This window comes from Rhinolophus sinicus, linkage group LG06 (genome assembly GCF_036562045.2).
Source record: "Rhinolophus sinicus isolate RSC01 linkage group LG06, ASM3656204v1, whole genome shotgun sequence".
Taxonomy (NCBI): Eukaryota; Metazoa; Chordata; class Mammalia; order Chiroptera; family Rhinolophidae; genus Rhinolophus; species Rhinolophus sinicus.
The window spans coordinates 118,302,777-118,324,085 of record NC_133756.1 but is presented as its reverse complement, the minus strand read 5'-3'; the positions used below and the strand labels follow the sequence as shown (position 1 = coordinate 118,324,085).

At 55.5% G+C, this 21,309-nt stretch overlaps 1 protein-coding gene across 10 annotated transcripts in view; it reads right to left on the bottom strand.

Moving 5' to 3' along the window:
• The window catches only part of GDPD5 (glycerophosphodiester phosphodiesterase domain containing 5), an 87,224-nt gene that overhangs the window by 961 nt on the left and 64,954 nt on the right, over window positions 1-21,309 (bottom strand). For 6 of the 10 annotated variants that reach the window (XM_019726456.2, XM_019726455.2, XM_019726457.2 and 3 more), the window contains 13 exons: window positions 21,130-21,223; window positions 20,425-20,484; window positions 14,704-14,802; window positions 14,355-14,448; window positions 13,802-13,947; window positions 9,844-9,926; window positions 8,550-8,700; window positions 7,782-8,000; window positions 7,052-7,209; window positions 6,566-6,713; window positions 5,113-5,195; window positions 4,539-4,553; window positions 2,190-2,302 (listed from right to left, as the gene is read on the bottom strand). In XM_019726456.2, the coding sequence (XP_019582015.1) occupies window positions 2,190-2,302; window positions 4,539-4,553; window positions 5,113-5,195; window positions 6,566-6,713; window positions 7,052-7,209; window positions 7,782-8,000; window positions 8,550-8,700; window positions 9,844-9,926; window positions 13,802-13,947; window positions 14,355-14,448; window positions 14,704-14,802; window positions 20,425-20,484; window positions 21,130-21,223 (1,463 nt within the window). Of the gene's footprint in view, window positions 1-23; window positions 193-2,189; window positions 2,303-4,538; window positions 4,554-5,112; window positions 5,196-6,565; window positions 6,714-7,051; window positions 7,210-7,781; window positions 8,001-8,549; window positions 8,701-9,843; window positions 9,927-13,801; window positions 13,948-14,354; window positions 14,449-14,703; window positions 14,803-20,424; window positions 20,485-21,129; window positions 21,224-21,309 lie in introns of those variants that run through there. The other 4 variants (XM_019726460.2, XM_019726459.2, XM_074335756.1 and 1 more) reach the window with 3 other exon arrangements.

Here is a 21,309-nt window from a genome sequence, read left to right as displayed (position 1 = left end):
TGGGCCAGAGGGAGGGAGAGTGTGAGCGGGGGCAGGAGAGGGGTGGACCGGGATGGCTGGCATCATTCGTGGGAAGGGGAACCGCAATGACTCACGTACTTGGAAGCTGATGAAATCACTGCGTTCAGGTTTGGTATTGAACTTGGTATCCAAGGCCGTCCTGGGTGTCTAGTCTCCCCTGCACGCCACCTTCTAGCCACAGAAACCCATCTGCACCCTCCTGAGCATGGCACCCAGGTGTTTCCTTTCCTCAGGGCCTTTGCATACTGGTCCCTCTCTTGGGAGTGACCCCCGATCAACCCCTCCTGGTCTTAAAATCTGGCTTCCTTCCTCTCATCTCTGTTCCTGCAGCCTCCTGAAAGCACCCCTGGCTCCCCCCAGGCTGGGATGACCCTGCCTGTTTCCCCTGCCCCATCATATCCTATACTGTCACCGTGTGTGGCCCCCAGCATCTGGAGCACTTCAAGGACAGGGGCGAGGTCTGGGCATGTGTGTTCCCAGTACCTGGCATAGCACTGGACATACAACAGAAGCTCAGGAAAGGTCTGCTGAGGAGGGCTGACCGCACCCAGAGGAGATGCAGGTGGCTTGATGGGGTGCAGGGGCCCTGGAGAGGAGCTCTCAGCCTGGGGGGAAGATCGTGGCTGACTCCCCGGAGCCTCCACTCAGAAGGCGCTCAGCGAGTGGCCTTGGGGACTGTAAGGGGGCGGGTCTGGGTGGGCAGAACCGCCCTGACCTGGGGGTGGCCTCCTGCCTTCCATTCCTTCCACCTGCCCCTCCCGACTGCTCTGGGCCACGCACAGTGCAGGGGCTTGGGGACTCACCCCTCCTTCATGAGTTCCCTAGTGTGGCCAGAGGGCTATGGGGCTCGGGGAGGCGCTCCAACAAAGCCTCGGTGCACAGGGAAGGCTCTCTGGAGAAGGTGGGTTTTCGAGCAAAGGTAGGAGGAATGTAAGTGCCCCACAGGCAAGAATCTGTACCCCAAGCACCTAAAACAGTACCTGGCATTCATCTCTTGGAGGAATAAGCGAAGGAAGGAGTGACAGTAGATGGTTACACTATCCTTGATCCTTGGAGCCAGCCCCACCAAAACCAGTCACCGCATGGGGCTCTCTTTCGTGCAGAGTTTACCAAGCACCTCTGGGCCCAGTGTGGGCTAAACCTCACAGATACCCGGTGATGCGGTGCTAGCCCATTACAGACGAGGAGTCCGACGCCGAGGGAGGTGAGACAGTGTACTCTGGTTCCCACAGCTAGTTAGGGATACAGCTGGGATTGGAATGCAAGGGCATCGGCTCCTAAATACTCTAAATCTCTCCTGTTTCCATGTCCACATCTATCACCTGAATTTCTGAGATACATTCTGGGAAAACGCCGTGTGAACGTCTGGGAAAGGACTGACCACATCCGTTCCTCACGGCCCTGCTGACAACCTTGATTGTGGACTTCCCAATGAACTACTGTTTAAGCCACCCACTTTGGGGTACTTTGTTATAGCCCTACCACAAACGTGGCCAAAGACAAATCTGCCACGACCCTCCCCTGCTGTCAGAATGAAGTCCGAGCCCCCCGTCCCCCCACAAGCTGTAGGGAGTGATATTTAGTTCTTGGTGCCCTTGCAAGCAGTGTTCCCTCACTACCTCCGAACACGTGCTGTCTGCCTAGAATGCCCTTCCCTCCCTCTGCACCCGTCACCCACGCCTCTCCTAGCCATCATTTCCATTTCAGCTATGTCACCTCCTTGCAAAGTGGGTTCCAAAACCTTCCTCATTGTCCCAGGGAGCTCTGACTCTCTCTCCTTCTTTGTACCCCCATTCTGGTTCAGCACCATCTGTTCAAGGTCTAGGGACACCCAATTTTCCATGTATTTGCTTATATAGCTGCCTCCTCCATCAGACTAGGGCTGGCAACAACAGGAGTGAAATCTGTATGTGGGGTCCCTGTATGAACAAGGCAAAGGGGGATGGGCCTTCAAAGCAGACTCCTCCCCTCACGCCACCCCTGCCCACCACCCTGGGGGCTGACAGTGAGCTGCAGGATCTGCAGTGGATGACTGTCTGTGGAGGGTGTGCCTCCGTGTGTGTGGATGTCTGTATATCCGTGTCGTGTCCCTGCATGTGTGTGCACGTGTGGGGTGAGTGCAGGGCGCGGAGCCCAGTGCCAGCCTCGGCCTGTGTGTGGCTGCGTACCCGAGAAGATGAGCTTCTCCTTCATGATGCTGACGTCCCGGCTGGCCCGGCGCACGGCTGCGCTCAGCATGATCTGCTCAGGGTTGTAGCTTCGTATGCCACCCAGGCGCCACCTGCAGAGACGGCCCTGTGAGCACTGGGTCCTTCCCTACCCTTCCCTGGGGCAGGGACCTGCCCACTTCCAGCCTCTCTGGATCTGGCCTGAGAGACCAGCAGGACTCTTGTCTGACTATGCAGATGGGAAAACTGAGGCCCAGCGATGGGCAGAGCTGGGCCTTGAATCAGATCAGAGTCTGCTGACTCTCAGCCAGGGTTCTCCTGCTTCCCTCTAACGTCCAGAACCCGAGGTCAGCTCCCCCTTGCCCAGGAAGATGTTTTGGGGTTGGTTAGTTCTGTCTCAGGTGCCCCCAATTATGTACCTGATCCTCTTTGGCGGGGATAAATTTGGGGTGGGGGATGGCTTAGCAGGAATGACTGATGACCTGCCCTGGGTACACCCCAATCTTGGGGAGTCCCAGGTCCTGTCTCCTACGGCTCCACCATCATGACCAGGCAGAGCAGAGCCAGAGGAAAATCCCAGAGAGGACATGAAGGAAAGCAGGGAGGTGAGGGGAGATGGCAAGGGGCCTGGCTCAGAGCTGGTCTTCACAGGTTGAGAGGCAAGGGTGTTACAGAGACTTGGGGTGAGGTCTGCTGCTACTTTGTTCTAACAACCCTAGAAGAGTGGGGTGCATGATCCCTAACGGGAGGCACGAGCTGGGGCGTTAATACCTCTGATGGCCAAGGCAGGGGCCAGGCGCAAGAGTGGGTGTGGGGGTGTAAACTGAAGTGGACAGAGAGGTGGGGCTGCACAGGGCATGCAGAGGCCAGGCAGAGCCGGCACGATTTTTCCTGTTGTAGTTCCTCTGAACTAGCCTCAAATCCCTGGCTCCTGAATTAGAGACTTTTTCTGTGACCTGGACAGAAGGATTCACTGGACCCCCCCCCACCCAACCCCCACCAAGAGAAGCGGGGGTCAGCTTGGAAACAAGAACCCAACTCCCCAGGGCACTGAGCCCTGCTGGGGTGGATGGAGGGAGCCCAGACTCCACAAGAAATCACTTGTTTCCAGATGGGGTCAGCGCAGCAGAAATGGACAGATGGACAGGCAGATGGGTGGGTGAACGCTGCAGACAGACGAGGGGAAAGCAGGAGGCAGAGGGGAAGGCGGCCTGCTCTCTGGCTGGGCTGGTGCCCTCCGTGTCCTTGTGGGCAGTGAGCCAGTCTCTTATTTACCACTGTGTCTCCGACAGCCAACCTCAATACCTGCTTGTGGGGGGCGGGGGGCCCTAAATACCTGTTGAGTGAATGAGTGGAAGAATGAGGCCCACAGGAAGTGCTCTTTCCCCCAGGCTCCCCCTCCATCAGGCCTCTCACCTCCAGGAAGACTGATCCCGCCTTGACTATGTTGAGCGGGCCGAGCACTTCCGTGCCAGCACCTGGGCCATCATGGCCACCTCCCCAGCATACGGGGCTGTGTGCCACAGCCTGACTCCTTGCTCAGGCCCAGCACAGCACCTGCCAGCCCGTGTGGATGTGTGCCGACTGAGAATGGGGGAGGGTTGCATAAATCCCCTTCACTGAGCTCGTCCCACAGCTGGGGAGCACAGAATTTCTCCTGGAAGCAGGTCAGTGAAGCCCCCTGACCCAGGAGGTCCCAAGGCATTTGACCTCTGAGACCTAGGTCTCATTTTGGAAGTTAACATTAACCCCAGGAGGGAAGGAGCAGGCGAGGGTCTCTGCAGCCAGGCCCATCTAGGACACTGTGAGACCCTCCCCAGGGAAAGTGGGGGAGGTTGTGTGTATGGGGGGGGAGTCAGAGACAAAGTGAAAAATAGATGAGAGAGACACAGAAAGATAAACAGAGAGTGAGCTATGGGAGAGGCAAACCCAGAGGTGGGGAAGGTGACAGACGAGAAAGGCAAAATGGACTTGGTAGTGTGCGTGCTGGGCACTGGTGATGGCCCTGCAAGTGACGGGGACGTGGGGTGCCCAGGCAGAGCCCCTTCCCAGAGGAAGACCCTTTGGAACAGAGAGAGGCCAGGTCAACAACCTGCAAGGAAACACTGGTTCCCCATCTGCAGAAACAGCAGCAGGAACAGAGAGCAGAGGGGTACACAAGGCGAGATGGGAAAAGAAGGGAGGCTGAGGGAGGATGGCTCGGGAGGGCGGAGGTGTCTGGGAGGGTGATGGTGAGGGAGCCTGACCCAGGCACAGCGCTCAGTGCAGGTTTTCAGAGGAACTGGAGAAAGCGGTGGCGAGGAAGAGGGAGGAAAAGGAACAGGAGGAGGGAGACCACACCAGAATTACCTGATCAAGTGATAGCTGTGAGATGCCAGAGTGCAGCAGAGGGGGAGGTTGGGGAGAGAGAGGAGGGACATGCGCCGGGTCAGAGCGGTATGGGACAGAGAGAGAACATCAGTCAAGAATAAAACCCCTTCCCATTGGTTCATGGCTTGTTGGGACCCCAGCCTGGCCCTCAGCCCTCCCCTGGGCCACCTCCCCCTCCCCACTGCAAGCACCATCCCAGCTGTTGTCCTGAGGGGTCGGGAGTCTCCAGCATGGCATGACCAAGTGCTGAGTGCTGGTGGGAACCCAGGCCTTGGGTACCAGGTGAGGAGACAAACCAGAGAGGAGCCACCAAAATGCATCAGAGTCCACACAGCAACTCACAGCAGAGGCTGGCTCTGGGCTCCCAGCTGGGTGCTCATTCCAGAAGCCACCCAGCTCTGGGGCACTGGGAGTCCTCCTTCTCCCCCGCACAGGTTATCTGGTCAGGCCTTCTCCTGGCCCAGGGCTCAGGAGGAGGGTCACCTGTCTGGGGTGGGAGCTGGGCCTGTCTGGGGGCAGGGAAGGCCATGGAATGTGGTCAGAGCCTACTCACTTCTGGAGCACGAAGATGCCGACGATGAACGTGAAGGAGATCAGGTCGGCGGTGACCCACATGAGACAGTACTCGTCCGGGGGCTGTGGACAGATGGCCCGAGGCCAGCCTCTAGTTATGGCCGGTCCACACCGGGCTCCAGACTGAGGGCCCACGGGCAGGAGGACCTGTCACCATTGGGGTGGGGCAGGGGAAGACCTGGAGGAGTGGGCGCTGTGGGCCTGGGTGTGTGTGTGTGCATTAGCGCGCACGTACAGGAGCAAAGAGATCTGCGTGGTGTGCAGGGTGGAGGTGGTTTGTGTTAAGGCTGGAGCGTCTGTGTGCTTAAGGGGGCTCAAAGCAAGAGGTGAATAATGGAAGACAAAGGGCAGCCGGTTGGTGCAGTTGGTTAGAGCGCGGTGCTCTTAACAACAAGGTTGCCGGTTCGATTCCCACATGGGCCCCTGTGAGCTGCGCCCTCCACAAATAGATTGAAACAACTACTTGACTTGGAACTGATGGGTCCTGGAAAAGCACACTTAAAAAAAAAAGTTTAAAAATAAAACAAAATAATGAAAGACAAATAGATGAGTCGAGGGTGCAACGTGACTGCAAGTGTGAGTGTGTGTCTCTGTGTGGGTGTAAGAGCACATGTATCACTGCAGGGTGGGGAGAGTGGGCGCTTCCCTTCTAGGGCGAGTGGAGAGGGTGCCAGGAGGGCAATCTGGACCTCAGGCAACTGGAGGAGAGGTGGGGCAGGGGCACTTCCTGCTGTTGGTCAACTTCTGTGACCCCAAAATTCAAGTGTGCTCATTGCTACTGCTGCCACAGTCAGTGTTATTGAATCTCATTCTGTGCTGAGCCTTTGGAGGTTTTTAAGGACAATGGGCAGGCAGATGGACTGGCCCCTCCATAACCTGGATCTGATTTACTGACCCTGCCTTAGTGGTAACGAGACGCTCCATCTGCCTGCACCGCCTCAGAGGGCGGCAGTGGGAGCACAGGAAGGAAGCCAAGGGCTCCCCAACGCCCCCAGTGGCCGAGCTGGGACTGGCAGTCAGCTCCATCAAGCAACTGAAAACTGGTTCCATTCGCTGTAACCTCAGGACATTTTTAAATGTTCTCCATTCTTGTCTTATTACCCTTTTTCTAATGCCTTCCCTTCCTTTAAAACAAAATATAATAAACAACACCCCAAACCAAAAGACCCAAGTAGTTGGGCAAGAGTACTCTAGGGGTCTTAAGTGACATTTTCTCCCTGTGGGTCGGGCCCAGGTTCCTCCCACCTCCCAGCACCCCAGGGCAGACCCCGGAGGCCATGAAAATCCTCCTCGTGCCTCAAGCCTGTACCCCTCCCAGCACTCCCCCCACCCTGAGACCTCACCAGAGCCCAAAGTATGGAGCCTGCCCCCCCCCCCCCGGCCTGGGTGCTCCCCCCAGGTGCATACTGGCCCCCAAGAATCTTCCAACTCACCATGATCCAGAGGGGGTTAGGCACCTGGGACAGGGCATGGGAGTTGTCAGAGGTGACGGATGGGACGCCCGCGCACCACATCAGGGAGAAGAGCCACGGTGCGTTGACCGTGTAGAGGTTCACACTCAGGTTCCAGGATGCGTAGTCCCTGTGAAGCAGGCGGCAGGCTGGGTGCTATGCAGCCCTGGGCCTCTGGCCCAGTGGGGAAGCTGGTAAAGCAGGGCCCCTTCACAACCTAATGCCAGCCTCACAACTGTCCCCAGAGGAAGGATTCTCCACTCACTCCCAGAAGGGCAAGCTCAGAAACAAACCCAGGTCTGCCCGACGCTCTGGACCTCTGCTCTGACCCAGGAGCTCCTGTGTGTCTACCCCTCTGCCCGTGTGTGTGTGTGTGTGTGTGTGTGTGTGTGTGTGTGTGAGAGAGACAAGAATGAAGGAACTCAGTCCTGCCTCCTCTGGGTGAGCGGGGGCAGGTGGGATGGGCACCTGAGCTCCTGGCGGGACACCTGAGTGTAGCGCAGGTTCAGCCACTGGATGTGGCCTTTCTGCAGGCTGGTCACTGCCTCCTTGGAGCCTGACGTCTGCTGGAAGCCAGGAGCCACCTTCCGCACAAAGGGCCTCTGCCTGCTAGGGAGCCACATGACCTGCAGGCAGAGATGGGGCAGCCTCAGGTTTCCCATCTGTAAAATGGGGTTAGTGTGTGTACCCCTCCTCAGAGCACCTGGAAGGTTTAAGAGACGGGACCTGGCACACGGTGAGAGCTTACATGTAACAGTCATCCCCCAGGGGACGTGGTCCCAGCCACGCCTGTGAATTGCTTTGGCAACAAGCCAGGGAGCTTCCCCTCTAGACCCCTGTCATGATGAGACTGATGACCTAAATGTCAGTTACTGTGCACGTGGCCACCAGCATCTAGTGTGCGTCACAAGTTGGCATGGGATTCCTCTAATCTACAAATATTACACAACAAGAATGTGGGCAATGCTTCGCGGAAATAACTGTTTGTGAGAACCTGGACCTGCTCCTGCCCTTTGTACGTTTTAAAGGACTTTCTTGTTCCCCTCCTGTCCCCACGATGACCCCACCAGAGAGGGGAGGGGCATGCTACCCCCATTTTCCAAATGTGGTCTCTGAGGTCTGGAGAGGGGACCCAGTGAGTCTCCGCTGGTGTCCTGCTCCAGCCAGGTCTGGGCTCCCAGGCAGGGCCAGGCCTCACCTGGTGCTGGGGGAAGCCTGAGCGCAGCAAGGCCTCCAGAGTGATGTTCAGGAAGCTGCCATGGAAGGGGTGCTCCCGCGGAGGGTCACGCAGGCTGAGCAGCAGCGTGGCATTGCCCTTGGCCAACTCCAGGAGCTCCACGAGGCTGCAGATGGACTGGTTCTGGACCTCCCTGTGGTCGGAGGGTGACAGGGAGCTGGCCGTCCAGAAGGGGTCCGTCTGGCGGAGACAAGGACACACATGGCTGCCTCACCAACCCTGTGGGGGCCTCCATGTGCCTTCCTGGCTACTAAGCGTGGAGACCCCCGAGCTGCCAGTGTGTGTGCATGTCAGGCTGACTGATGGCTGCGGCCCTGTGGGGCTTTAGGACACCCCAACCCTAACCTCTCTACCCCACACCCTGCTTCCCAAAAGAATGATTTGCTTGGAACATAGCCCAGCTCCCAGCACATTTCTCCTTTAGTATTAATAGCATTTCAGACCAGAGAACCAACCTCCCTTTAGAGTTTTACAGAGCTCACAATTTTAACTGTGGACTATTGTCACCATCCACTTTCTCTGGTGGGGGACACAGAGCCAGCACAAGCAGTGACAACCATGCTATGAGGGCTACAGTGGCAGGAGTCCCAGGAGGCTGCCAGCCAGCCTGGCTGTGAGGGAAGCTCGGACAGTGGGGGTCACCTGAGCTGATGGCCGCCCTGGCCCTCTACTCCATGGGGTCCCCGCCCGTGCTTTCCATGCCTAGGACTGGGACAGGTGCAGCCAGACCTTCAGGAACCACTGGCCAGCATTGAGCCTCTGCAGGACAGTCCAGTTGAGCATGGAGGCGGGCCTGCGGGCGAGCTCTGGGAACTCGTCCTCCACGTTGGTGGTACGCCGCAGAGTGGCATCGTGCATGAGGAAGGGCACGCCGTCCAGGCTGTAGGAAGGTGGGGCCACTGAGTCACTGCCCATCCAGGTCCCCCACCTGCCCACAATAATCACCCCACACACACACACACACGCACTCCTCCCACCCACTTACACCAACGCACCCCGGAGCCCAGGCAGGCCCCGCCCCTCTCGGCCTCAGGTTCCCTGTCTGCACAGGGAGGGCACTGGACGGATGGGTGACTCCATCAAGCTTTCTATGAGGGGCAGATGGGGTGGGGACTGCTGAGGACGGAGGGCTGGGCCTGATCTCTTAGCAACCTTGGAAGGTAAGTGCCACCTCATTTGATAACGGGGAAAAGGAGGCTGGAAAAGGGAAGTACCCAGCTCAAGGCCCACAAGCCCGTAAGCAGTGGAACCTGGCTTAGAACCCAGCCCATGTGACGCCATAATGAGAACAGTGCAAATGCAGGCCCCTTTGACATTGTATTCCACCATCATCCTGGTCTACTCCACTGCAGCTGCCAATAGCCTGTGTGGTACCTTAGTGTGAAACAGTAAAAGGCACCTGTGCCCCACCTCCTCAGGGTATGTTACCACCATCTACTAGAAAGTTTTGATAAATCTATAATTCGATGATCTACACTGGGAAAGCGTCCTCACCTATGTGGTGCCCTTGTTCAGTACCCAACCTGTGCAACTATACATGGCAGCCCTGCCCCTCTCCCCTTTTTAGAGATAATCTGTTAGATTGGTGTGGATTCTTCCTGCCCTTGATACTATCACACATATATCTACTTGTAGAAAATGTATAAATCATTTTCATGTGGTCTTTTAAAATATAATTGACATCACAGTGAATGTATTGCCCTTCAATGTGCTTATTTCACTTATCAGAGTGTTTGAGCTCCATCTTTCTGAGCCCCGCAGATCTAGTCTTGTTTTCATATGGAGAAGTCCCAACCTGCTAACCCTGCTTGAACCAAGAGCATCTGTTCTTTCCTGTATTTTATGTCCTGGAGTTTGGCACAGATTCATTTTCACAAACAGGGTGCCTGTTCTGCAGTGGATAATCGAAGCCTCTGCCCTCCCATCTCCGAGGCTCTGGGACCTGAGGTTTCTCCCGCAGAAACCCGGATGTGGATGCAGTGGGGTTGGGAAGCAGTGCCGTCCTCCCAGCCCAAACACCTACCTGATGGTGACATCAGCTTGTAACCCATACAGCTTCTGCTCTAGGGCTTTTCGGAAGGACATCAGTGTGTGCTCTGGGGCCAGCTGGGGGGAAAGGAGGTGGTGATGGAGGAGCTGAGATTTAGCTGACGTACACCCACTTTCCCAGCCAATGGAAAATCTTCCATGTTGGGCCTGGTTCTAATTCCAACTCCTCCAAGCAGTAGCTTTGTGACCTGGGCACCCACACAGCTTCTCTGAAGCTCAGTTTCCTCGTATGTGAAATCATGCCTGCATCACAGCATTTGTTAGGGGGACAGGGCGGCAGGGGTGGTTAGTGTTAATGTACACAAAGGTGGGGTGGGAGGGCTTTTTTTTCACAGTCCTCTGCCTTATGGCAGTCTTGGGCTGGGGCTGAACGCCAGGTTTTTCCCTTGTTCTACCCTGAGTTCAGCTGAAGATCCCGGAGGGAGAGGACACGGTAGATAGGATGGCAAGGTGTCAAAGGGGTAACCATTTTCTTCATCTATTCAGTCATGACAAGACCACCTCTGAGACTGTTGCCTGGATTAAAAGCCCTTAGCATGCTGTCTGCTATACAATAAGTGCTTAATAAATGACAGCTGCTCGCCCTACAGCATATATGTCAGAAGATTCTGGTTCTAGCCCTGACTCTGCCATTAACCAGCTTTGTGACCTTGGGTGCATCTTTCTCCTACAGACCTCAGTTTCTGCATTTTCCCCTTGGGAGCATGTATTCAGTGTTCACTGAGGGTTCTTCAGTTGGGAGAGCTGCAGTTCTGTCTCCCTGGTTCTGTCTGGTGTGAGGACCCTGTCATACCCTTTGCTGCCGCTGGGGGTCAGCACCATACCAAGGATTGGGCTAGGACCAGGAAACCAGGGAGGGAGGACTCCTGACAGTGAAGGGGTGGGGTGGAAAGGGTCCCCATGGCTGATCTCATTCCCAAGACATGCTCATTCCCATCCTCTCTCCCTGTGGCCAGGCTGTTCCCCAACATGTAACACACGCCCCTCCTCTGGGAGGCAGCCTGGCATGGCAAGGGCTTTGGAGCTGAGAAGAAGCAATTCCATTTCCCAGTCACTGACCTGGGCCATGACCTCATTTTGGAACCTCAGTTTCTTTAGCTATAAAATGGGCTAATGTTATCATAGGTGAGATAACACATCAGCGGTCTGTCTAACATGAGTTCCATTTTTCCCGTTTCCCTGATTCAGAGCAGCTTTGGGGAACATGCTGCCTGTCTCCCAGTCAAGTGGGCTGTGCGAGGTCCCACCTAGAGGTAGAGCGGGACAAAGAGGCATCTAGAGAGAGGTGTGGACTCGGTGGAGTTCCCACCCATCTCATCTCTGTCCTTTGGCCAGCCTCCCACGAGTGACCACCCAAGGTGCCTTCACTCTCTTCTGCCTGGGCTGGGGCTGCAAAAAGGTAGGGGCAAAGTCTCTTTCTAAAGGCTTTTGTCAACTCAGGTCTCCTTGGGTTAGGAGCTGGCCTCCTAGAGAGAGCCACGGGAAGTTGGCCCTCCCTGGCCAGCCTTGGGAGTCCAGGAGGACGCCAAGAAGCATGCAGGATTCCAGGGTGACTTCTTAACCCTATCTCAGGGCTCCCACTACCTCGGGCCTAAGCCCATGTGTGGTTCTGCTGTCAGGAGTGAGTGTGAGTGTGAGTGTGTGTGTGTGTGTGTGTGTGTGTGCGTGCCCGTGGGGTGGGGGGGTTGTCACAGTCAGGTGGGCAGGCCACTGTGGTTAAGAGTCTAAGCTTTGGAGTCGGTACGACCTAATATTAGTGCGCACATGAATGTCCGTGCGTGCACACAGCACCCAAGGGCGCACGGACAGCACCCCCAAGACAAACGTGCACAGGGCTCCCCACAGATGTGTGGGCCCAGAATCAGAATCTCCCACACGGAGGGCGTTCCGGGGACCAATGCACAGCTACACACCGGTACAGATAGACACACGTGCCGTCACAGTGACACGTGGCGGAGTCGTGGCAGATACCTTTGCCAGCCCCTCAGAAAATACAGGAATGCAATCAGCCAGATGCACAATGTGTGAGATTCTACAGGACAAGTGATTGTTTCTTCAACAAATAAACAGCACGCAGAACACAAGGAAGGGGGCTGTTACTTAGAAGACATGATTTGTAACAAGTCAATTTTAGAAGGATATTTTGGAGACAATAAAGGAAAACTGAACACGGATTCAATGTTAGGTAATATTAAGGAGTTATTCATTTGGTTGGGTGTAATAAAAACGTGGTTGTGCTTATGTCCTAAGAAAGTCCTCACGTGTTAGAGATACATCCTGAAGTACGTATGGGTGAAATGATCCGATGGCTGAGATTTGCTTTAAAGTATGACAGCAGAAAAAAAAAGTAGGGCGATAAATGAAACAAGAATGGCAAGAGGCTGATAGATGTTGAAGGTGGTATTGGGCCTTACTAATGCTATTCTTCACTAGACTCTCTCCATTTCTGTGATTGTTTGAAATTTTTGTACCAAGAAAAGAATCCATGCTGGGCCACCTCACTCCTTCCCTTGCCCCTCGTTCCCCACCTCAGCACACCCGCAGGTGCCCTCCTCCAGCCTCCAGAGCAGGGGGGTGGGGATCTGGGTCATGGATGGATGGAACAGGAGCTCTCATCTTGGGCCCCGCTGCCTGGGATGGCTGTGCTTCTAATTACCCTCACTATAGACAGGGGCGTGAGGCTCAGGGGACAGGTGACCCCCAAGACATACAGGCAGCATATAGCAAACCTGGACCCCAAATCCACCTCCCACCAATGTCAAAGCCATGGCCTTTCCAGCTGGTTGCCTCCAGGAGGTGCCGGGACCAGCAGCAGTGTGCTGGGAGGGCACCAGGCTCCAGCTCAGGGGCACAGGTCTCTGAGTTTTATCTAGAAAAGGGGCACAATAATGCCCACCACATACAGTGGGGGAGAACTTAGGGTGATTCGCAGTCCTGTCAGACTCAACACCTCCTTTTAAAAGTTACTTTGTGTGGCCACCTAGACTACTCTAAAATTGAACGACACGCGTGGAACTCCCAATCATTGTGACAACAAAGAAAAGCTCTCCCAAAGTCCACACGCGCCCCCTGAGGGAGAGGAGTTGTACGGCCTCTCACTCAGAACCGAGGTTCAAGGACAGGAAGCCCAGGACCTGAGAAGGGGGCAGGTCTGTCCAAGGTACCAGGAGGGTCTCCCAGGCCCGTAGCTGCACGCTTCACATGTGCTAAGTCCTGCTCCACAGGGCCCGCTTGTGAAGGGCCCACGGGCAGACACTCGGGCACTCTCCTTATCCCAGGGTACAAGATGAGGAAAGCAGCACAGAGAAGATAGAATGGGTCGGGGCTCCCACAGCTGCCAAGGGGCCAAAGGAGCCTGGCTCTGGAGAATGCCCTCTCCAGGGCCGGGTCTACTGTGGGGTCACAGGGGTGTCGGTGGACAAGCACGTCTCTTACTTTGACTCCTTCTTCTCTCCATTTCAACCCAGTTCAACTGTCTTCCCTTTAGCAGTGGGCTCTGAGCTACGCCCCGCCTCCCCTGCTCCCCATAGCCGGGCGGGTTCTCCTCCTGCCTGGCCATCGCCTGTGGGCCCTGCTCTTCCCCCTACATCCAGCAGCTCTCTTTTTCCTGGGCCTTCCTAACCCACAACCTGGCAGTGTCTGGAAAACCCTCCTGTCTTTCCAGCGCCCTCTTGATAAAAGTTACATCGTTTTTAGCAAAATGCCTTCTGGGGTCTTCAGGGTTAGAACCCATCTAAGTTCTCCAGCGTTTTCATCAAACCTTCCCACAAACTTCCCAAAAGGGCTAAAAATTGTTGCTATTCTTATATTACATGTATTATATGCATTTCCCTACAAGGTCTTCCAAGGAGATAGGTCTTTGCTTACCTCCCCCTAGAATGGCAGCTCTGTTCCCCCCACCCCAATCTGTTAGGGCCCTCCGTGGCACTCACCATGGGGGCCCCGCGGTGGCCAATGAGGGCAGGCTTGGGGCCCAGGTCCTTTTTCTCCATGATGCAGGGGGAGGAGATGGTGAGAGGGGCCAGGTAGAGGGCAAACACCACGGCAAAGAAGGTGCACAGGATGGCCACCTGGGAGGCTGCAGACACAGGCTGTGAGCACTGTCTGCCCAGCGTTGGGCTCCCACCAAGCCCCACCATGAGCCCTGGGCGGGGGGTGGGGCAGGACCCCTCTTCCCTCCACATGTCCTGACCCAGATGCTCTGAGGGGAGCGCCATGGGAAGCCCCCATCATTGCTGGGAAGGTGACCCTGGCCTCTAACTCACATAAACACACCAGGATGCAGAAGAGGAAGCAGGAAAGGCTGATGGAGGCTGCAGCCCCCCCATGGAACCCAAGGGCCACGCTGAACGAAACTCCCCACATTGAGAGCGAGGGCCCCACCTCATCTGCAGGACGCCCAGGTAAAGTCTAGGTGCAGGCAGGACTAGCTGGCCTGGGACTTGAAGGGCATGGAGAGGGCAGGTCCTGCCCAGTTGTACTTACAGGACCGTTCTGCCCGGGCGAACTGTCCCGCCACGATCCAGGAGAGGGCAGTGATGGCAGCCAGGGCCCCTATGTGCAGGAACGGTGCTGCGCCCTTGTGTGGGAAGGGACAAGAGGGACCGCTGACGCCCAGCCATGCCAGACCCTTTGGTCACCAACATCCCGATGGCCCATCTCTATCCATGGAGCAGGCAACTCTGTCTAGGAGGAAACTGGGAGTCTGGGGACTCTGGACGATAGCACCCTCCCTTGCTCCCTCTGGGCTTTGGTCTGAAGAGATGGGAGTGATAAAAAGGCAGTGCCTTGTTCTGAGGGTTTGGGGGGAGCAGCTGCGACAGCCCCAACTCACCTGCAGGGAGATGAGCAGCACCTCCCACTCGTCCTCCCACAGCTGGGTCACGGCCGACATGGCTACCACTGTGGACACCAGGATGGCCACCAGTGCTATCTGGAAGGGGGAGAGCCAGCAGACAGGGGGTCAGAGCAGGGGTGGCTGGACAGCCCGCAGGTCCCCAGTGTGTCTGAGAGGGGAGCAGAGGTAGAGAAGCAGAGGGAGAGACTGAGAGACGGACGGGAAGAAACAGAGTGCAAGAGAGGCGAACAAAGCAGGGAAGGGGGGAAGAGGGAAGAGACAGGCACAGACTGAAAGAAGCCAGAGAGCCAGAGACGGCAGTGAGAGGCAGGAGGAGGCAGGCAGACCCAGTGAGGGAGGACCAGAACGCAAGAGAAACAAGGGAGAATAGAGAGCATACCAGGTGGGAGGGAGCTGGGCGGGGCTCAGCCCCAAGGGTGTGAGGAAGGAGGTCACCCAGCCAATGGGGGGAGGGCGCTCTCCAGCAGGTCACATCCAAGGCCTTGCCCAGCCCTGCCAGCAATTTGCAGGGAAAGGCTGACTTGCCTAGACCTCAGGGGCAGGAGGCTGAGGAGCCAGGTCTCCTGCAGTGGCCTGATACCCAGCACAGCCCTACACAGGCTCACAGGAGCTCTTCAGGCTCCAGCAAGCCAAGGTGGGGGGCGGGGCTTCTGTCCCACCTATGCCATTGCCAAGGCTTGCTCTCAGCCCCAGCTTCCAAGGTTCTAGCTTCTAATGTATCATGGGGGCTGCCCTTGCAACCACCTCCTGGAGAAAGCAAGCACAGCTCTGATGGAAGACTAGATGGGACCTTCACAGGACAGAGATCTCTGGGGACGGGTGGGATCTCAAACAGCTAATGCAACGCCAGATGCTCCCCAAAAGTGAAGCCTGGTTTCTGGCTCCTCAGCCCACCCCCGACCCCCGCCTTGAGCCCTGGCTCTTACCTTCCCCACACTGCCAGGCAGGCCTTCCTAACACCCAGGTCACACCTTTGTCCCAAAGCCCCTAGCCTGCTCCACAACGGGCCAGCCAAGGCCAGCACACTGTGCCCTGACTGACCCTAGGGCATGCCCGAAGCTGTTCCATCTGCCAGTCAGGCCCTGTCCCTCTCTCTCTTCCTGCAGTGCCCCCTCTCAGCAGCATCCTGAGAACCTGCCAATGACGATGGAACAAGCTCTTAATTGAGTTTCCAGGTAGTGAGGGCAGAGACGGGCCGATCCATCTCGATTTCCTGCCAGGCAGGGAAGATGCCTTCTTGTCTGGGAGGAAGTTTGCCTTTGCAGGTTTGCCATGCCAGCCTATCTGCCTGGGAACAAATGTTCCACTAGGAAACAGTAACAAGGCTGAGATGGGGAGGGAGGGGCTTTTCGGCTGTGACATACCACCCAGGGTGGAGGGTAGAAATGCAGGTCAAGGTACAGAGGGCCCACAGGTGCCTAGGAGTGGGGAGGCCCTTCCTGTTTTCTTCATGTTTATACTCCTAATGTCCCAGGTGAGGTATTATCACCTTCATTTTAAGCATAGGGAAACGGGGCTCAGAGCACAGGGTTTGCTTGGTCATGTACTTTGAGGGGGCAGATCTGGACCCAAACCCCATCCCGCCAGTCTCAGAGGTCGTGCTCTTTCTGGGCTGTGCTGTTGCAGTGACGGGAGACCAAGCAGTGTCCTAACCGTCCGCTGGAATCCCCCCAGTGTGCAGGCTCCCTGCCCCCTGCCAAGCAGGCCCAGGGCACAGCAAGCACCTCTGAAGGGACGTTTCTGAGAGCATCTTATGGCAATATTTAATTGCTAGTGGAACTACTTGCAATAAAACTAATTCCCCATAACCCTAATGCAATTAAACATTTTGTTCTGAATTTTGCAGTTAAGCATAATGGTGTAGTGGCACCATTATGCTCAGCAGCATTGCTGCAAGTCTGTGGGATTCCCCGCCCCCCACATGTCCACCCTGCATCCCGACCATGTGACCACCATTGCTCAGATCTGACTGGACAGGAGGAACCCCACCCAGAAGGCCCACCCACTGTCCTCTGAGTAGGCCTGTGATGCCAGAGGCAGGGATGGGGACACAGGAGGTACACCCGTGTGTTCAGTGAGCCTTGCCTGGGTGCTGGGACTCGAAGAGTTGGAACCCAGCCTTACAGAGGTGCCACAGGTTGGCTTGTTGGGGGTGCCTGGAATCTGGGTCCTGCGGTCCAAATGGCAGATGGTTGGCCAAGGCTCAGGGCCACATGTGAGTCATATCCATCAGTCAAATCTCAGCTCTGCTGCCAATGGGGATGGGGTGGGGTGGGGTGCGTTAACCTCTCAGAGCATGATTCCTGAGAGGTGAAATGCGGAGAGGGCGTGCCTACCTGAGCGGGGATTGGGGAAGATAAAGGAGAACATGCAAGGGAAGTGCGTAGCACAGTGGTCGGCCCCCAGATAGCAAGTGCTCACTAAACGTTAGTGGTATAAATTTTTTAAGTGGGCACCACATCGGAGGAACAGGATTATTACAAGGAATAAATGAAGTACGATGTAACGTGCCTGACACATCGTCAGTGCCCAGGAGGGATGGTCATGACGAGCACAGAGCCTGATGATTCCTGGGCACCTCCGTCCGCCAGCCTCCCCTCCTCAGGACTCGGGGGAACCAGACTCTCAAGATGAAGATCTTGACGAAAACATAGTACAAAACTGCACTATTTAAAGCAGTATGATACTCGTATAAGACCAGAGAGATAAACGAAAGTAAATAAAAAGCTCAGAAACAGATCTAAATACATAAAAAAATCAGAATATGACAAAAGTGGCATCTCAAATTAGAGGGGAAAGGATGGATTCCTCAATGGAGAGTTGGAAACAGTGGGAAGCCATCTAAGGAGAACAAAGTTTGATCACACTATATCCCAAAATAACTTCCAAAGAAACAAAAAATTTAAATGTTAAAAAGAAGTAGAAAAATAGAATTACCAATGCTACCGAGTTTTTTTGTAATCTTGGAATGGGAAAGACTTTCTTGACACAAAATCCAGGAGCCATAAAAAGAGATGACAGATTCACATTCCTAAGAATAAAATATATTCCTATGGCAAAAATACAACAAGCAAAGTCAAGTGATGAGTGACAAACTAGAAAGAATTACTTGCAGTTCATCAGCCAAAGGGCCAATTTTCTGAATCTATAAAGAGCTCCTGCAAATTAATAAGCAAAAAGGGGAAAAGATTTGAAAAGACAGTTTATAAAAAAGAAAGTACAAATGACTTAAGTACATGAAAGACTGACTCAAACTCATCATCCGGGAAATGCAAATCACAAGTACTGAAGCACCATTTTTCACCCATCGATTGTCACAAGTCAAGAAATCTGCAAACACTACAGGGGCAAGGGTGGTTTTATAAGCACAGTTATAGATTGCCCAGGGAGCACGAAATGGTGGCGCTTGGTGGCAAGGAGGCCATTTGGCAAGAACTATCCCAATTCCCGAAGGACATCCTTTATCCAGAATTCCCCACCCAGGGCACTGCTACATTGTCCTGGCACTGAACTGAAAGCAGCTGGGATGTCACTGGGCCCATCAACAGGGGCTGGCTAAATACCTCAAGACCCAGGGATTAGATGGGGGTGGGGGGTGGGGGGGGATGGGAGCAGGGGCGGGAGGTCGATGGGAATCTCTCAGTGTACTGAGGGGAAGGCGTTCCAGGAGTTTTATTACGGTGCAGAATGGAGGATATAAGTAGGCTTGTATTTAAAGAAGAATAAAAAGTAATGTGTGTCCTGACATATACTTAAAATATCTCCGGAAAGATAATAGGGAGATTTACACTGCGTACTTTTTTGTACCTTTTTAATTTTGAACCATGTCAATGTAGTAGATGGTCAAAATTTGGTTAAAATAAAAAGAGGATAAGGAGTCCTTAGAATCTTTATATCAGATGATAGAATCCTGGAAACGGAATGGTAGAGCCAGCCCCTACTTGAATGCTCTGACCCCAGGGTGCTCCCTCCCTCCTGGCACAATGGGTCCAGCTTCGCCATCAGCGCTGCCTGGAAGGACTTTCCTCGTGCTGAGATCTCAGGGCAGGGGGCAGAGGGGAGAGGAAGGCAGGGCTGGCACCCAGAGCTGGCCCCAGCACAGATGAAGGATCTGGTCCCCGCCCCCCAGGAGAAGAGTCCCTGCAGTGCTGTGCCACCCCGCTGGCTCAGTGCCTCTCTACCAGGATCAAGCAGTGGTGACCCAGCCTGCTGAGAACCAGGCATGACCCAGAGGAGGTGACCAGGGTGTGTGCCAGCCCGACCTCGGCTGCCAGCTGGTACAGTTCTTTCAAGTGTCAGCTTTGCAGCCAGGAGAAGAAAGGGCCTCACAGAGGGGACTCCACAAGCCCAGAGGAGACCTCCGGATATAGTGACAAGGCCGGGGGACCCCAGGGTTGCTGGCTGCTCTTCATCCCCGCAGGACTTCAGTCCCAGGGTCTGATTCCTTAACTTCTGACCTCGAAGGTCCCCCGGATGCCCACAGGCACCTCCCACTCCACACAGGACAACTTGAGTTTCCTATGTCTTTCTTCGGGTTTCTGCTCCATGACCCCGTTTTAGCTGGAAGTGAACCCCTCCCCTCAGAGTCACTCTGGATCCATCTCGTTGGCTCATGGTTATTTCTGGAGTTTCTGCCCCTTCTTAAAACGGCATGCCCACTGTCAGTCAGGCAACGGGAAAGAAAAGATGGCCCAGCCTTCCCTGAAGGCCCAGGTGCTCCTGGAGGAAGGGGCTCGCTCTTGGCCAGCTCTGTGCCACCCCTGCGCCCACTGGGGCCTCCAGAAGAGCAGGCACATACATTCAGCACCATGTGTGCAATGAACAGGAAGAACGCTGCAGCTTAGACTGTATGAAGCCTTCCTGCTTTGGGCCCAGCCCGGAGGAAGGGGCAGTGGGACACAGAGATGGGCGAAGCCAATTCTGACCTGCAAGCAGCTCCCAGACTGGGGAGAGTTGGGGTCAGGGAGCCCGATGGAAATGGACAACACAGATGCTTGGGACTGTGGTAGGCAGCTTGCGGGGCTGGTGGAACCCACGCAGCCTGTGGGGTGGGGGTGGGGGTACACTAAGGAAGGGTCTGAAGGAGAGAGAAAGGGAGGCAAGAGTGAAGAGAGAAAATAGAGAAGAGGCAGACATGCTGGCCGGGCCTGAGATGTCTCCTGTGGCAGAAGCAAGTGGTGACCTTCCCATGACGGCAGCAGGGACACAGCAGCAGGGGCCAGGCATGCAGGGCTTGACGCTGGGTGCGGGAGTTTGGATCAGCCAGGGAGCAATGGGAGTGGTGGAAAGGACTTTAAGCTGGGAATATCACTGGATCGGGGTTTAGAATGAGCTCACTGAAGAATGAAGAGAGGGTGAGACCCGAGGCAGAGCCCAACCAGAGGCAGGAGCTGTAATCCGTGCTGGTTAATTGCACGTTACAGGGTTAGGATCCTGGATCGCCCACGTATTAAGCGGGAGATCTTGGGCAAGTTACTTAACCTCTTTGTACCTCAGTTTTCCCAACTGAAAAGTGGGATGACATTGCCCACATCATAGGCCTACTATGAGGGTGAAATGAGTTAACACCGGCCGGGCTGCGAGAAGAGCTCCAGGCACACAGTGAATGCTCAGTGCTAGCTCCTAAGCAGTTCTAATCACGACCCAGAGGACCCAGGCTCCTCTCTGCTTTCCAGCCACCATGGAGGCAGCCCTTACCTTGTGCAGCCAGTGCAGGTTCATCTGCTGCCCCACAGCGATGTGACACAGTGCCAGGACCTGCAAAGGGGGGGCCTACAGTCAGGCATCATGTGTGACTCAGGGGTTTCCGCCACTTCCCCAGACACCTGTCTCCCCACTGCTGCTCTGGGCCTGGCCCCGAGCAGTCAGCAAACCCTCCTAGCCGGCCATGGGACTGGCCGCCCAAACCCAAACCTGGTCCCCCCCCAGAGTATCCCAGGTCTCCAGGCTCCTCCTCCTTTAGGATTTCTCCCTTAAGAGGTCACTGGGCCCTGCGGTACTTGGACTGCTCACTTAATGTTTGGGGAGTTCCAGGCCTCAGGAAGCTGAAGCAGATTTGAGCCTCGCCCCCAAGGAGACCCCAGTCCAACATGGGACTGAGCTGAGTCTGAGGGCGCAGAATACTGGGAACAGGAGCCCAAGCAGAAGTTCCCAGAAGAGGAAGTCTGCAGTGGGTCCTAATAGCGGGATGGCTCTCGCCGGGTCAGAGGAAAACACTCAAGAATGGGGCAAAAGCAAAGTGACCTCCTGAACCTTGAAGGAACCAAGGCCCAGAGGTGCAGCAGCCCCAGAGGCCCAGGTAAAAGCCACTTTAGAACAGCGTGGGCCCCTCCATCAGCCAGCACGGGCCAAGCCTCCCTTCACGAGAGCAGGGCCACCTGCCCTCTCAGACAGCGCCATTACCAGGAGGCCCGCGATGTAAGTGAAGGCGGCGGCTGTCGTCATGAGGATGGGCACAGACCAGTCACTCCAGTAACCCATGCGGTTATAGAGGTACCTGCAGGAGGAGAAGGGGCCGGGCTCAGACCTCCGCCCGCCGGGAACCAGGACGGAAGTTCCCTTGGGCCGGGCCCAGGGCCCTGC